The sequence below is a fragment of the Parasteatoda tepidariorum genome, unplaced genomic scaffold (assembly GCF_043381705.1).
Source record: "Parasteatoda tepidariorum isolate YZ-2023 unplaced genomic scaffold, CAS_Ptep_4.0 HiC_scaffold_784, whole genome shotgun sequence".
NCBI classification, from domain to species: domain Eukaryota; kingdom Metazoa; phylum Arthropoda; class Arachnida; order Araneae; family Theridiidae; genus Parasteatoda; species Parasteatoda tepidariorum.
Window position 1 is genome coordinate 1,461 of NW_027261909.1, and position 14,004 is coordinate 15,464.

General features: G+C 32.8%; 1 protein-coding gene across 2 annotated transcripts; it reads right to left on the bottom strand.

The window, feature by feature from the left end:
- Positions 1-56: 56 nt before the first annotated feature.
- Positions 57-5,705, bottom strand: LOC122272172 (uncharacterized protein F54H12.2-like). 2 transcript variants are annotated; one of them, XM_071176992.1, is made up of 2 exons: positions 5,586-5,705; positions 57-5,313 (listed from the first exon to the last, which is right to left on the bottom strand). In XM_071176992.1, exon 2 carries the CDS (start codon positions 1,831-1,833, stop codon positions 619-621), a length of 1,215 nt encoding a protein of 404 aa, XP_071033093.1. In that variant the 5' UTR covers positions 1,834-5,313; positions 5,586-5,705; the 3' UTR covers positions 57-618. The 2 variants fall into 2 exon arrangements, with proteins under 2 accessions (XP_071033093.1, XP_042911397.1); XM_043055463.2 differs by having other exon boundaries at positions 1,990-5,313; positions 5,586-5,699.
- Between the last annotated feature and the right edge of the window lie 8,299 nt (positions 5,706-14,004).

Here is a 14,004-nt window from a genome sequence, read left to right on the forward strand (position 1 = left end):
TTTACTAATGCGAAAAGAATTAAAAATGTTACACTATTGCCTACATAACAATATTTAAATGTAAAATTTTATAATAATGACATGAGAGACACTAGATTTAGTTTCATTCCTTTTTTATTTTCTAAACACAAATCTTACACCATATTTTTTCTTTACAAATTGATACATCTGAAAATCATTTACATATAATTGATTTGAAATATGATACATAGAATAGCCTTGACAGCGTTTGAGTAAAAAGTAAATACAATATTGTCCACATACATTGGATGTAGGTGATTGAAACACCTCGGAATTCCATAGTACGTCCGTGAAGGAAGCGGTTTTCACGTTGTAAAATCCGGGAGGCTTCCCATATGAGTCATAAAACTCTAACTGTCTTTGATCATTCACAAATAACGCTAACCAGTGAGTCCCAGCTTGTGATGAGTCATCGGAATTCGTGATAGCACATGTGTTTTCTTGGAGATTCGGAAGCGTATCTCTTGAATATACGCCTTGAAAGTAAAGTGTTGTTATCTTATCTTGCGATAAAATGTAGAATAGTTGCAATCCATCCATTCTTCAATTTCCGAAGTCGAATAAGATATTTCTTGACTTGTTAATTTCAATCAAATTTTAAAATTCGGCAAAAACGATTACGCATACTGTTTTTACCAGTGATTTGGCAAATTTCAGTTCTAATCTCAAATTGCTATGCTTAATCAGATTTAAATGTTCTCCTAAACATAGATCTGGGGAGAGATTAAATCCAAATAATGTATTTTCGTTCCTGTAGTCTTCTCTGGAAATAAATATTCCTCTATCTTGACCCATTCGTTCCGTTCCATCAAATAAAGTTTGATAGGCACGAATGCATTGATTTTGTGAAAAGTTAAGTTCCAATGGATTATGGGGGACAGGTTGTCCATCTACATACACTCCAATAAAAATTAAATCAAAATGTTTAAAATCAAAAGGAGATTTTGTCAATGTTCCATGAAAAGCTTCATTATCTACACAACCAATAATAACTTTTTTAGGCATTTGACTCGAAAATATATTATTTTGAATAAAAGACATGCTCCCTTTAGGAATCGAATACACTTTGCATAGGACTCGATTAATGGGGTATTTTGCGCTTGTTTTCTCGAGTGCTTTAGCATGACCAAGAAGCACTCCAGGGTTCACGCGAACTTTTCGAATGAATAAAGAGACATGATCCAATACTACTTTAAATCCTTCAGATCCTTGTAGACAAAATTCTGGCTTGCTTCTTATTAGTTTTATTTTCAAATCCACTAAATAGAGTAAAAGACGATCTTGATGAAATAAATCTGAATGAATGCAGCCAATCATATCCACTGTTGCGCTTTCTTTGAAAAAAGCAATTCTTTTGTTTAAACCATCCTCAGAATCTTTATAAAATAATTCAGCTGTTAATTGAGATGTTTTGCTATCATATCCATGGTTTAGGAGAGTTTCAATATAGGCCCTATAGGGATAGGTATTGCTTGAATTGGAAACTGTACTATCGTTTAAAGACACATCTACTTGAGAAAATAATGAATGTAGAAATAAATTCACAGGTCCTATAACATCATCTTTAGTGATAGCTGTATTGTTCGTTTTTACTATTTTCGCTTTCACATACAATTGTGTTTGACTGAGATCTATGTAATCTTCTACACTTCCAGAGACATGAAACTCTACGGGAGCATTCTCAAAAACGTTAGAAAGTGGATGAAATTGTATCCATTGACCATCTTGAATAACTGTTTGAGTTCCAGGTAAGGTAAAAAGTTCCAATTCCGATTTTACGCACTCAGGAGAATCTTTCAACAAAAATGCCATTTTATGGATCAAAAATATTACGTCCACTCACTTTGCGTGCTTTAGATGAAATGAATCGTTTTTGCTTCTTACGCTTCCTTTTATAGTTTCCTTTCCCGACCATAGACTGCACTTTATCAATAGCTTTTTGTGCTAGATGTTTTCAACTTTCTTTAGTTCTTGTTTTGACGGCTTCCTCAAAGTTTTTCTCCAGATAATACATCAGATGCTACTCGAGTTCCTGTTTTTAAAACTTCTTTTCCAATAGTTTTACCACCTCTTACTAAAAAGGGTAGCGCTGCTCTAAATAATCGACGAAATATACCACCAAGTCCATAGCCCTTTTGGAAATTAATACCCTTATAATAGGGCAAACCCGAGCCAATTTGACTTGCATAATGATCTTCGAATTTTTCAGCACAACAAACGTACGGTACACTCTTGACGTCTTGTCTTCAAATGAATGATTCAAAAACGCATCGCACTATTTATAGTATTTGTCTCATGCGGAAATGTAAAACTATAATCACTTTACCACTTTCAAAAGGTACGAAATCACCTTAATTCAATCTGAGCTCCACATGGATAGTTTGAAAGGAGTGTCTCGTTAAAGGTAAGTATTGAGGTCTATCATAATACTGGCTGATTGTTTCACCATCATATCCTTTTATTCGAACGATCCGCAGTAAAGGAGCTTGCGTATCTCCGACAATTTGTGGTGAAATTAAATCTGAGTAGACGTAAAAAACGGAAAAATTAGACCACGCGTCAGCCACAAATTCGCTTTTCTGGTTACCCGTAATGATTGCATCACGTTGAAATCCTAACAATTCACCTAACTTTTCTAAATGAAGGCTGCAACCTTGAACGGCGTTAATTTTAACTCGTTTCGTAGCTTTATTGTAATTTATTGTAAATCGACTAGGATTTTTAGGTAAAGCAAGTTGTATAGCTGATACAATATCGAACATTGATTCATAACAGCCCACATCAATTGTTTGCTTAACAGTCGATATGATATTACCGTTACTTATCTTGTAATGAAAATAATTGTTACTTTCATTTACGTTCAGCCAAGAATGCGGATAGATGATTTCAGATAGGCCTACTTCCCATTCCGCTTTTAGATTAACTGGTATCGGTAACTGCGTCTTAAAATGGGAAATTTTGTTGTTAGGAAAAAACTGCATGGAGCTATCAGAGGGTAACGTCACATAGAAAGACATTTTTGAGAATGAGTCTTCATAGGTTAAGTTTCACTATTTATACTTTTTGAATATCACTCACCCAGGCATTAAACTTTTCAGGATAACCTAGAAATTTAACAAAATATTCCGTGCTTCCTCCTTTCTTTCTCTTTTTGATAACTTTTTCTACGGGATAATAGCCCGAGTTGACTACTTTTTGTAATTCTTCTGCATAAAAGGTACCTTCGATTGATTCATTCATTAAATCTTTCAATTTATACACTACAGGATTTCGATGAACTATTTTATCTATGACAAATAATTCTCGAGTCCAATTATTTTCATATCCTTTCTCAAATGAAAGTTTTGATTTACTAATGCGAACAGTGTCACCTACTTGAAAAACAGGGTTATCAATATTCACCTTGTCGCTATATAAATTATTCCAAACCTGTTTCTGATTATCGATATTCACTGAGGCTGGTTCCATTTTTATACTTCTATGCTTTGTATGATTATAACTATGGATTAATTTAGAAAGGACATCAATTTTTTTTTTCGTGTTGAATTCTGTAAAGTATTTCCACATCTTCGCTTTTAAAGTGCGATTAAATCTCTCAACAATACTTGCTTTAGTTTCATTATTCGTTGTAAAAAAATGAACTCCTAAATTTTTAAGATACTGCTGTATACGTTTATTAGTGAATTCTGTTCCTTTATCTAATTGCAGTTTCTCAGGTTTTCTTTCTCTAAAAATAGTTTTTAAAGCTGGCAATACAGTTTTGGCTGATTTGTCTTTAATAGGAATAGCCCAAGCATACTTTGAGAAACAATCTATACAAGTTAACAAATATTTATATCCATTATTAAATTTTTCTAAAGATTGCATGTCAACTAAATCAATTTGAAATTGTTCATCTATACCTCCAACAATCACTCTATTACATTTAAATTTATGCCTCACAGGTTTAAGTAAAGTATAAGAATCTTTAGTCTCCAACCATTTCTTAACGTCGCTTTTCTTCACCTTACCTTTCACAGAATTATAAATAGCATTTACACCTCTAAAACTTCCTGGATGTCCAGGTTTCGTATAAACAGATGAAGGTAAACGATTCATAATCTATTTCAAATTTTTTTTAGAAATTATCAGATTTTTTTTCTTTGATAACAATTTAATTCTAAGAGTTAAAATTAACACTCATAAACATTCTTAAAAAATAATGGTATACAATAATTTCTACAAAATTAAATAATAATACCTATTTAAGTATAAAATAGTTTTCCTTATTGTATTACAGCAATAATTTTTTCTTCTTCTATTTTAAGAACCTGAAAAAAGTATTATTCTGAAAAAGAAAATTCATGCCTGTTGAAAAAAAGAAATCTCGATTCCTCTGAAAACAAAAGTTCACAGTAATTTTTACAAAATATAAAAATAACAACAAAATATTTTAAAACTTAAGTTATTTTATTTGCAAAAATCATTTTTAGCAGCAGTTAATAAAGTATCTAATTTAATTTCTCTCAAAAAAGCTTCACACAAAAAGTCTTTAAGGTATTGTCTAAACAGCCTTCGTTCACTTAGTTCATTATTAAAATCCAGAGCAATATTCTCCACATGTAAGTCTAAGCAAGATTCATTGAAATCGTGAACACTGCACACAACCTGGTCTAGAAAGTCAGCAGACCTGTCTACTGGCTTCAGACCTTTCTTCAGTCTAATATGTTTATACAGCACAATTTTCAGGCAATCTTTCATAACAGGACCCGCTTCGTTGATGTCTGAATTCTTTGGCACCACTGGACACTGTTGATGGGTGGATTCTTGAAAAATGTTCAAAAAGTCCACGGACCTGTATTTTAAATTAATATAGCCTAATGTCACACTATCTCGACACTTCTGTAGTTCTCTCCACTGTTTGAAACTGATTTCCGTCTCGTGCTTGTATACGCGATCACTTCTGCAGGTATATTCGTCCACTAGCAGATACTTTCCCTCGTCATTCATCAGTACATAAAATTTTTCACGGGGATTAGCTGGAGGGATCTCTTCCAAAGCCATGTTGATGTCTGCAATGCCGAAGATACATGTCGGTGGATCATGACAAAAGCAAGCATTATACTGTTCAGGCTGTAGAGTTATACCATATTCTGAAGGATAGTATGAGTCTCCATATCTGTTAAACCTTCGTATATGAATGGCTGATTTCTTGTTATACGTGCTGGCCAAAACGAATAAGTCCTCACCAATTGGATAGCAATACTCTGGAAAGTTTCCCTCCTGGAACAAACCTTTCCTCTTTGGTTCATCCTAATAAAATAAAAAGAAACATTTTTTGAGTCATCAAGAACAACAATAACGTTTAAAATAAGTAACAACTATTAACAGAATGTAATTATGTTTTAAATTTAACTTAATTATACCTTTCGATTCAAATAATATTAAAGAATTTTTTAAAGTTAACTAAGTTTTGCCACATGCTCAGCTTAAAAAAGAATTAATGCTAGAAGTTACAATAAAACAATTCTATTAACAATAAATTTAAAAGCATAGTAAATTACGAAGAAATCAATAGTACTTACTTCAGTTTCAACATGTTTTCTCTTTAAATATCCGTCCATAACGACCCGGTGAATCAAACAGTTTAAAAACTTAATCAAGACACAACAGAAGAACAAGTGAAATACTAATATAAGAGGGGGGAATTAAGCAAAACTGGGTGCCTAGGCCGCGCAGCGGCCCCTGCCCCATTCATCATGAAAATTATATACAGTGAGTAAAACATTTTGAACTATGTAACAATGTGGTAACATTATAATAAAGTAACCATGATTAGAAGTATGTACAAACTTGATCAGAGATTTGCATTAATTGCCATTGAAAAATGAATACAGCCATGATTAGATGGATATACATGAAATACGAGCTTAATCTGTGATATTTACATTAATTGCAGTAGAAATTTGAAATTGAACATTAAAAATTGATGATAGCATCTATACAGAAAATCGGGATTCAAAATCATGAAGATTCTACAGAAATTTTGCTAAGCCTAAGTGGCGTCATCTAGTGTGATCAGCATTCAAAAATATTAATTTGTATAGTAATAGAGATACTAACTAAAGTTAAAAAAGAGTTCAGGTTTAGTCCAAATGTGACATTATTCAGAAGTGGACTCACGCATGATTGTTAGCAGCAGTTGTAAAACTTCTCTGTTTTTTAAAATTTTTTTTAGTTCTTTGATGATTGAAATCAGTCTATGGACTTGACCTGTCGTTGTAGATGGAATTGTAGCTGGAGTTGCACGAGGGCCTCTCCTGGGGGACGGATGCTGCATCCCGTGTAGTTTGCAGTGTGTGCCTCCCCACAGTTGCAGCACTTGGGTGTTGTATTTATGTCTTTGTGGCACTCAAAAGAACGATGGTCTGCGGCACATTTAAGACATCTTGGTTGTGAGTTGCAAATTCGCTGCGTGTGACCGTAATTTTGGCAGTTGGATTGGGCTTCCCCCTCCGCGGAACCTTTCAATTTTCACCGGAAGGTCACAAATATTGGTAACTGAGAAGATTTGTTGATTTTGATCTGTTTCAATTAGTATTGTGAGAAAAAGTGGGAGGAGCCTAGAAACATAAGCATATCTGCCAACTCTTCGGGATTTTCCGGAAGATTTTATTTTTATATTTAGAGTGGTAGTAATTATATACTATTTTTTCTTTTATAATCTTAATTTTTAAATGATATTGATCACCACTATTCTTACAAAAATTAAGCACATATATTAATATGCGTTACTATCATGGTTGTCAACTTAAGTTTTCTCACATACAACGTATTTGTTTGCCTAAAATTGAAGTTTTAATTCCATTTTAATACCACTGGGAAAAATTATAATGGAAGGGATTAAAAGTTGGCAGGTATGCATAAGTACTAAAAAGTGGTGAACAATATAAGCCTACGAATTATCTAGAAATAGTGGTGGGTAAAAATGTACTAAATTGAACTTATTAAACGAAGAATCACAATTTAGAAACTTCCACTTTAAAATATATATTTGCTGTCCAGAGCAAGTTGGCATCTCTGCTGATCTGACTACCTTTAACCCTCCGCTTACGGCTCAGTTTTTATACTACGGGGCCATTTTTAAGTTACTTTTAGTTTAATATTTTTCATTTAAGTAATTTTTTCACCACTAAATATCAAAAATTATAACTATGATATGAAATGCAACGTTAAATTTACGGGAACCCCTCGTAGGCTCAGAATGAGCATAAGAAAAGATCTGAACATTGACTCATTTGAGGAACACACGGTTTAACTCTGCATCTCTTTCCTCAATGATGCGCGTAAATGCACTACGTGTAACTGCAACCAAATCTTTGACTTCGAGCTCACTAGGAAAAACAGCCTATACAACCCGGCAACTGTTTTTTATCTATCAGACGTAGTTTTATCTAAAAGGTTTAACTAGCAAATAATTTCAACTATCCCATCTCCTCAAATCTAAGTCCCTGTCTGTGCACCCGTGAAGCCCGCAAGGTGGGAGGCGATGCAGGCAGGTGACCGAGATTATCTCTCTGTAAATACCTGTCTCATTCTATCCTTATTGTACTCATTATCATGTCTTATATTGTCTTTATCCATTTGCTTGCTTCTTAAATTTTGTACACCCCTCTGATTGGAGCCACGGCTATGTACCATATCTACCACTGAGATGAATGAGTTGGGGACCCTGACGGGGCCGAAACTTAGATAAATAAGTCACATAGGCATAGCATCAATCTACTGGTTACTATATTAAAAAGTAGAGGTTACTATCTTTCTTCCTTGACACTCGGCAAATCCATATCTTTCATAAATGTTTATCGCGTACGGGGAAATGGCGGGATCCGTATTGAAATCAGGGAAAAAATTTCTTCGCCCTCGATTTTCACGTGACCCGTAGTGGGGGACGAAACAGATACCCCACTCAAATCGCGGGAGCCGTACGCGGAGATTTAATAAACCATGTAGAGGCTTTCAGTTATAGAAGGTGTTGCTTTAACCAACTTTTGGTGAACAATATTATAGTCCTATTAATGTGTTTTCCTGAGGTGAATCTGGAGTTGCTCCAGTTACCTCGTCTTTTCACTCCCAAACTGAATTCAATCAATTAAAACTTATTTCCTTCATACATGCACAGATTATACCACTGCAATTTATCGGTACGCGAGCAGCCGATCAAGTCGCTGCTGAAGAATCAACTTTTAACTTTACAATGATGACCAACCTAGAAAAGAATACTGATCACCAGGACGTTTAGGCCTTCAGATCAACAAAGTTACAAACTTAATTGTAATTTTAATTCTAATTTATTAGTTGTTGTTGTTTCGTTTGTCAATTTCAGAAGGACTAAGTAACTTGATTTTCTTATAAATATTGCATAAAGTTCTGTAAACTTTTTTATTACCCATTTTAATGCTTTCTCTATTTGAATTTTGCATTCTGTCTTAACCTTACGTTCCACTCCTTTAAGACATACCGATTTTGATGCATGGTACCTCTCTTCCCCCCACTCCACAAATCTTTATGATATGACTAAATAAATTTGATGATTCAGTTGTCACAGCTTCGCGACAACGTACTGAGAGATATTCGTTATTTCCAATATTCTAGCATCACACATTAGATAATTTCCTATGGAATTTGCATTACTAAATTCCGTCAAATCCGGAAAAATAGATTTAGTTTTGCTAGCATTTATGAACATTTATACCTAAGTATCAGATTACTTAAATGTCATATTAATTTATATGTCCAGAAGGTTAAAAACTTTTCAAATCAAATTCATTAACAAACTGCTAGTAGGCCGATACGTAAGAAAAAAAGACCTCAGATCTTTGATACAGAGCTTTTTTCATTTTACTAGTGGGCTGCACCCTCTGCTCGCTAACGCTCACCAACCCCCGAAAATTACTATGCAATCTTATATGGTTTGCTTCACAAACCAATTTCGCTTCGCTCGCTACAAACTTAGGTACATTGCTAATGCACAAAATTCTAAGAATTCAAAACAATCATTCAAATCCATACAACAACTTAAAAAACAAACAAACATCTTTTTAATAAATACTAAGTCATTAAAACAAATTTGAATTCAAATAAATGACATGTAATTCGTTAAACCTATTAGAAATGTGCTATAGTATAAAATCTTAAAGCGTAACAGCACGACTGAGACTCATTTTTCTATGAATAACTAATAACAATAGTAAAACAAATAAATTCGTGATATAAATCAAAAATCGTCAAATAAATTCGTAATATATAAATTTGTGAAAAAAATCGCTTTCGACAAAATACTAAAATAGAGATCTATCGACAAAGACTACTCACTTCTGNGTGATATAAATCAAAAATCGTCAAATAAATTCGTAATATATAAATTTGTGAAAAAATCGCTTTCGACAAAATACTAAAATAGAGATCTATCGACAAAGACTTCTCACTTCTGTCTAGCTTAATAGTATGAGATTGCCGCAGCTGATGCTCTCTGGTTATTTCAGTTTCCGTGTTTAAAAGAGCTATATGTTGAGCCACCTCAGCTAGATTTGGCATGTGACATTTTAGCGGCAATCATTGGTCGATTCGCCGTGTAAGAGAAATAGTAATGTAAACAAAACAAAGCAAACGTTGCCACCGGCGGAAAAGAAATACAGCCAAAATTAGGGAGCCACATAAGAGAATTATATATATTAGATTAACATTTGATCTAAAACTTTTGAATAAAATGGCTAACTACGAATTTAACAAGAATGTTATAGTAAAAAGTGTAATTGCTCCACCTCTTAACAGTCTTACCTAATATAGGCTCTGAAAGCGCAATCTTCTAAAATGTAAAAGCAGTAGAAATATTCTGGAAAAAAATGTTTCAATCAATCTGTTACTAGATTACATTACTAATGAAAACGGTTGTAAGTAAATTCTGAAACACATAATTTAAAGAAAAGAGCAAATATCCAATTAAAAAATAAATAGGACCATCCATCAGTTTTCCATTTACAAAATTCTTAAAAATATGAGTCTTTCTTTTCTCAGGTATAAATGATAAAGAAGGAATTAACTCTTTCATTTATAAGTTCACTCCTGTGACATATAATATGAAATACCTACAATTTGGCGATTTAATCTCAAAATCTCTTTTCTGTACCATTTTATAATTAAATAAGTAATCCCTAGAAACTGAAGCAGTAAGATATTATGGTTGATTTCTAACTTAATTCAAACCGGGAGCCTCTTCAGGTTTAAAATAGTTAACTTTGGGCCCACGTGCATGGTGAATGCTATTTTACTTTATAACCAGCGTTGAATAGCCGACCCAATTTTAAGTTTACGACTCGATTGTTGAACTTCCTAGCCTTGTAATTTTGGACCCAATCCAGAAGACAAGAACACTCCTGGATCATGCATTGGGAGAAATTTGACTTCGAGGCGGACTTTTTTGATGGAACTAACCCGCATTTGCATTACCTGGAGAGGTGAATCATGAAATTCTCCCACGGTTAGCCTGATGGCAAGTGGACTCCAACTCATGTTTTGTCTACCACTCAGGATATTTTACGTCAGCACTGTAGTCGATGTGAGTCGGGAGCAGAAGTTGAATCAAACAGTCAACGCTGGATGGAACCTGGGTAACGTCATTGGGAGGCAAACCATAACCTAACTCTTACCATAACCTAACTCTAACCATCTATGACAGAACCTAACTCTATGATCTGAGCCACCACACCTCTACATAGTGAAGAGAAATTTTGGAAAATCTGTTTCCATAGTGAATTCGTGCGTTAGTGTTCGGAATTACTACTCGCCATGCAAGGTTTAAATATAAGTATAAAATTCTGGAAATATTGAAATTCAGCAGTTATTTTTTTTGTATAAGCATAAAAAATTAAATCGTCTCCCATTTTCAAATAATGCATTCATTCTTCATAATATTAATAATGAAAACATAATTATAGACTTAATTAATGCTGTTATAGTTTTTATTTGACGACGTTCCTAAACTTTCCAAAACTCATTAAATCTGAAATTTCCCTGAAAATTTAACATTCTTTGAACAAAATATCGAACAGATATTTATTAAATCTGAAGAACTACAATAAATCAATTTAACGTTATTATAGATCGTTTTTAAATGCTAATAATTCAACAACGAAAACTTAGAGATAAGATATATAATAACGTTGCGTTGTAAAAGTTCCTGTAGCCTAAAAGATTCTGAGGCTTGATTTAATTTTATATCAGGGATAAAATCTTTTCTTCTGTTAATTTAATATATTCCAGTTAAATACGTTCAAACATTGGTTATTAAAGCATCAAAAATTACTTACAATCGCAATGAATACTATATGTAATGATCAACTACATTAAATAATTATGTTAATTAGTGACAATGAATAATTACATTAAAAATTTATAATACCGATCGATTTTATTAAAAAAAAACTTATTTTATAAAAATACTAATTAGATCGATTAATTTAAACAAAATAATTTAATCGAAAATATCCAACGATAGCTTGAATTACATCATTAAAATAGCGATTAAATTTATATCGATATAACCGATTTTCGTCAGTAGCTTTTATAGCGAAGCCGCAATCGAGATGACGGAATCAAGTCGCTGCCTGCTTAGCTGTGACGCACTGTTTGATTCAGAGGTAAAAAAAAACTAATTCCGGTTCACCGTTGGATGTGACATCACAAGCGCCGCGTTCAATAATAAACTATCTGTAATTTCATCATTGCAAGCGTGAAGACGTTTTTAGTTATTTGTTTTCTTATTAAAGTTTCATTAGATAATGAAAAACTCTTTAGCAGCTAGTTCAACGATTTTATTTCAACTGACAAACATTTTCAAAAATTGAAGTTATTCAACTTATTATCCTGTTATAACTTTTAAAAACTAATATTAATTAAGAAAACTCCTCACTTCGGTAATGTTCAAATTTTGATGCTGAATTGGAAAACTTTCTTTTACTAAATTGATTTTAAGAAAAGAAATCAAATTTAATAAGAAAAAATAAATGCAGTAAATACAAGTGAAACTATAGATGTAAACAGACTTTAGATTGCCAGACGTTGAAAATTTAAAAGCAAATAAAAAAAAAATCATCTGTGCCCTGCTTGATATTTTTAACTCTTTGAACATCAAAATCCGTCAACTTCGGTGACGAACTCGTCATCGATGGTGACTCCTGATAGTCAACAAGCCAGTCAAGGTGACGCGAATCATCTCGATTGCAGCCTCCCTTAAAGGTTTGCTCAGCTCTAGCCACGATTACAGTTAACTGATATACACATTTTTAGAGTTTGCTTTAATATATTACCAAAGCATACTACAATCTACAACGATCAACCATTAAAAATCGTATACTTCTGTAAAAATCCGGCGATATCCTAGTCATTATTCTTTACATTTTTTTCTGTATTAAACGATTTTAATCAATTCCAGTACATACTGGATAGTAATTGAATTAAATCTGTCAATAAAACCTTAAGTAAACAGAGTGAAAACATTAATTTATTTTTACGCCATCATTCATTATTTATCTTATCAAGTTGTAAAATCAATAATGGAAGGATTAATATTCTATTTCATCTCTGCCACATCTAAAACGACCTGTTTAAAGCAGGTGCACAATCAATATCGATAAGAATATGAATGATCAAAACAATAGTTTCACGAGTTCCGTTAATCCCTAAATCTTTTACCAAAAAAAGAAAAGTCAGCCTTCGTAAATTGCTAGTAAGCTTTGAAATTTCTTATTACCATCATTCGCATGATCGATTTTTTAGTAAATTGCATTTTTTTGAAATCGAAAACTATTTATATCCTTTATGAAAAAAAAATTAACAATTAATGTTTTTTTTATTTATCAGAAATCATTTACATCGTACCCATGAAAAATCTTTGAAAAATATAAAATTGAAAATAAACTTCACACCTGACAACTCTTCTGGATTTAGCAGAAAATTTATTTTCAATTTTAATGGGGTAGCCAAATTTATATATCTATACACTTTATTCTTGCTTGAATTAATATGATTTCAAATAGGAATACGAATTGTTCAATAGGAATAGCACAAACAGCTAGTTGCTATTCGCCACCACAAAATTACGACAATTAATTGATTTATTATATTGAATGATATAGTTCAGGATAATAGTTTACTATCGGGGTCCCCTTTAATTTTTGGTGATTCGCAAATAAAGGAATATATAAGTAATTAATCAAGAACTAAACACATAAAGATAAACCGAACTGAACGAAAATTATTGTCAAATCAAGGGGCTCCCGATTCTATACTAGAGCGTAGTTCAGCTTCTGGTTTGGACAATTGGGTATACTATAGCCTACGTCACAGATCGTGTTATTCCTACTAAATTTAACTAGTAAACAGCATTTTCTGCGAACCTGATTTCTAGCAACAAGTAAAAGCACCAAACGAAGTGTCTTGTTTATAAGTCGTTACTCGCCAGGTTGGAATTGTACTAGTATTAGTCTAGTTCCTTTGGAAATAATTTATATTGTTGTTTTACCGAAGTTTATGAATTTAGTAAACATATTTAAAACTCAGTTTATTAATTAAACTAAAAGGTACATATTATTCCTAGTAAGTGGAAGTAGTTGTGCTTTTTTCATATTATACCCAATTGTATTAGGTCATTGCCCCGTCTAAGTGATTATTAATTAATTGCAATGGGATACCTGCATGTGACGTAATGTGGGCATAGATGTTATTGCGCATGCTCGCGNAGGAGTGAACCAGCCCTTCTATTCTCTTTAGCCCTGTGCGTGAACGGAATTTTCTCTAAATCAGTTTGTGAGATTCCCTCATTGAAATGCCGTTTTGTTTACATTTCGTAGATTTGGAAGTGGAACTAAAATGTTACTTTAAACATTTGTGCTGTGAGAAATTTTATTTTTTTACGATCTTGAAATCGTATGTTGTTGTATTAAG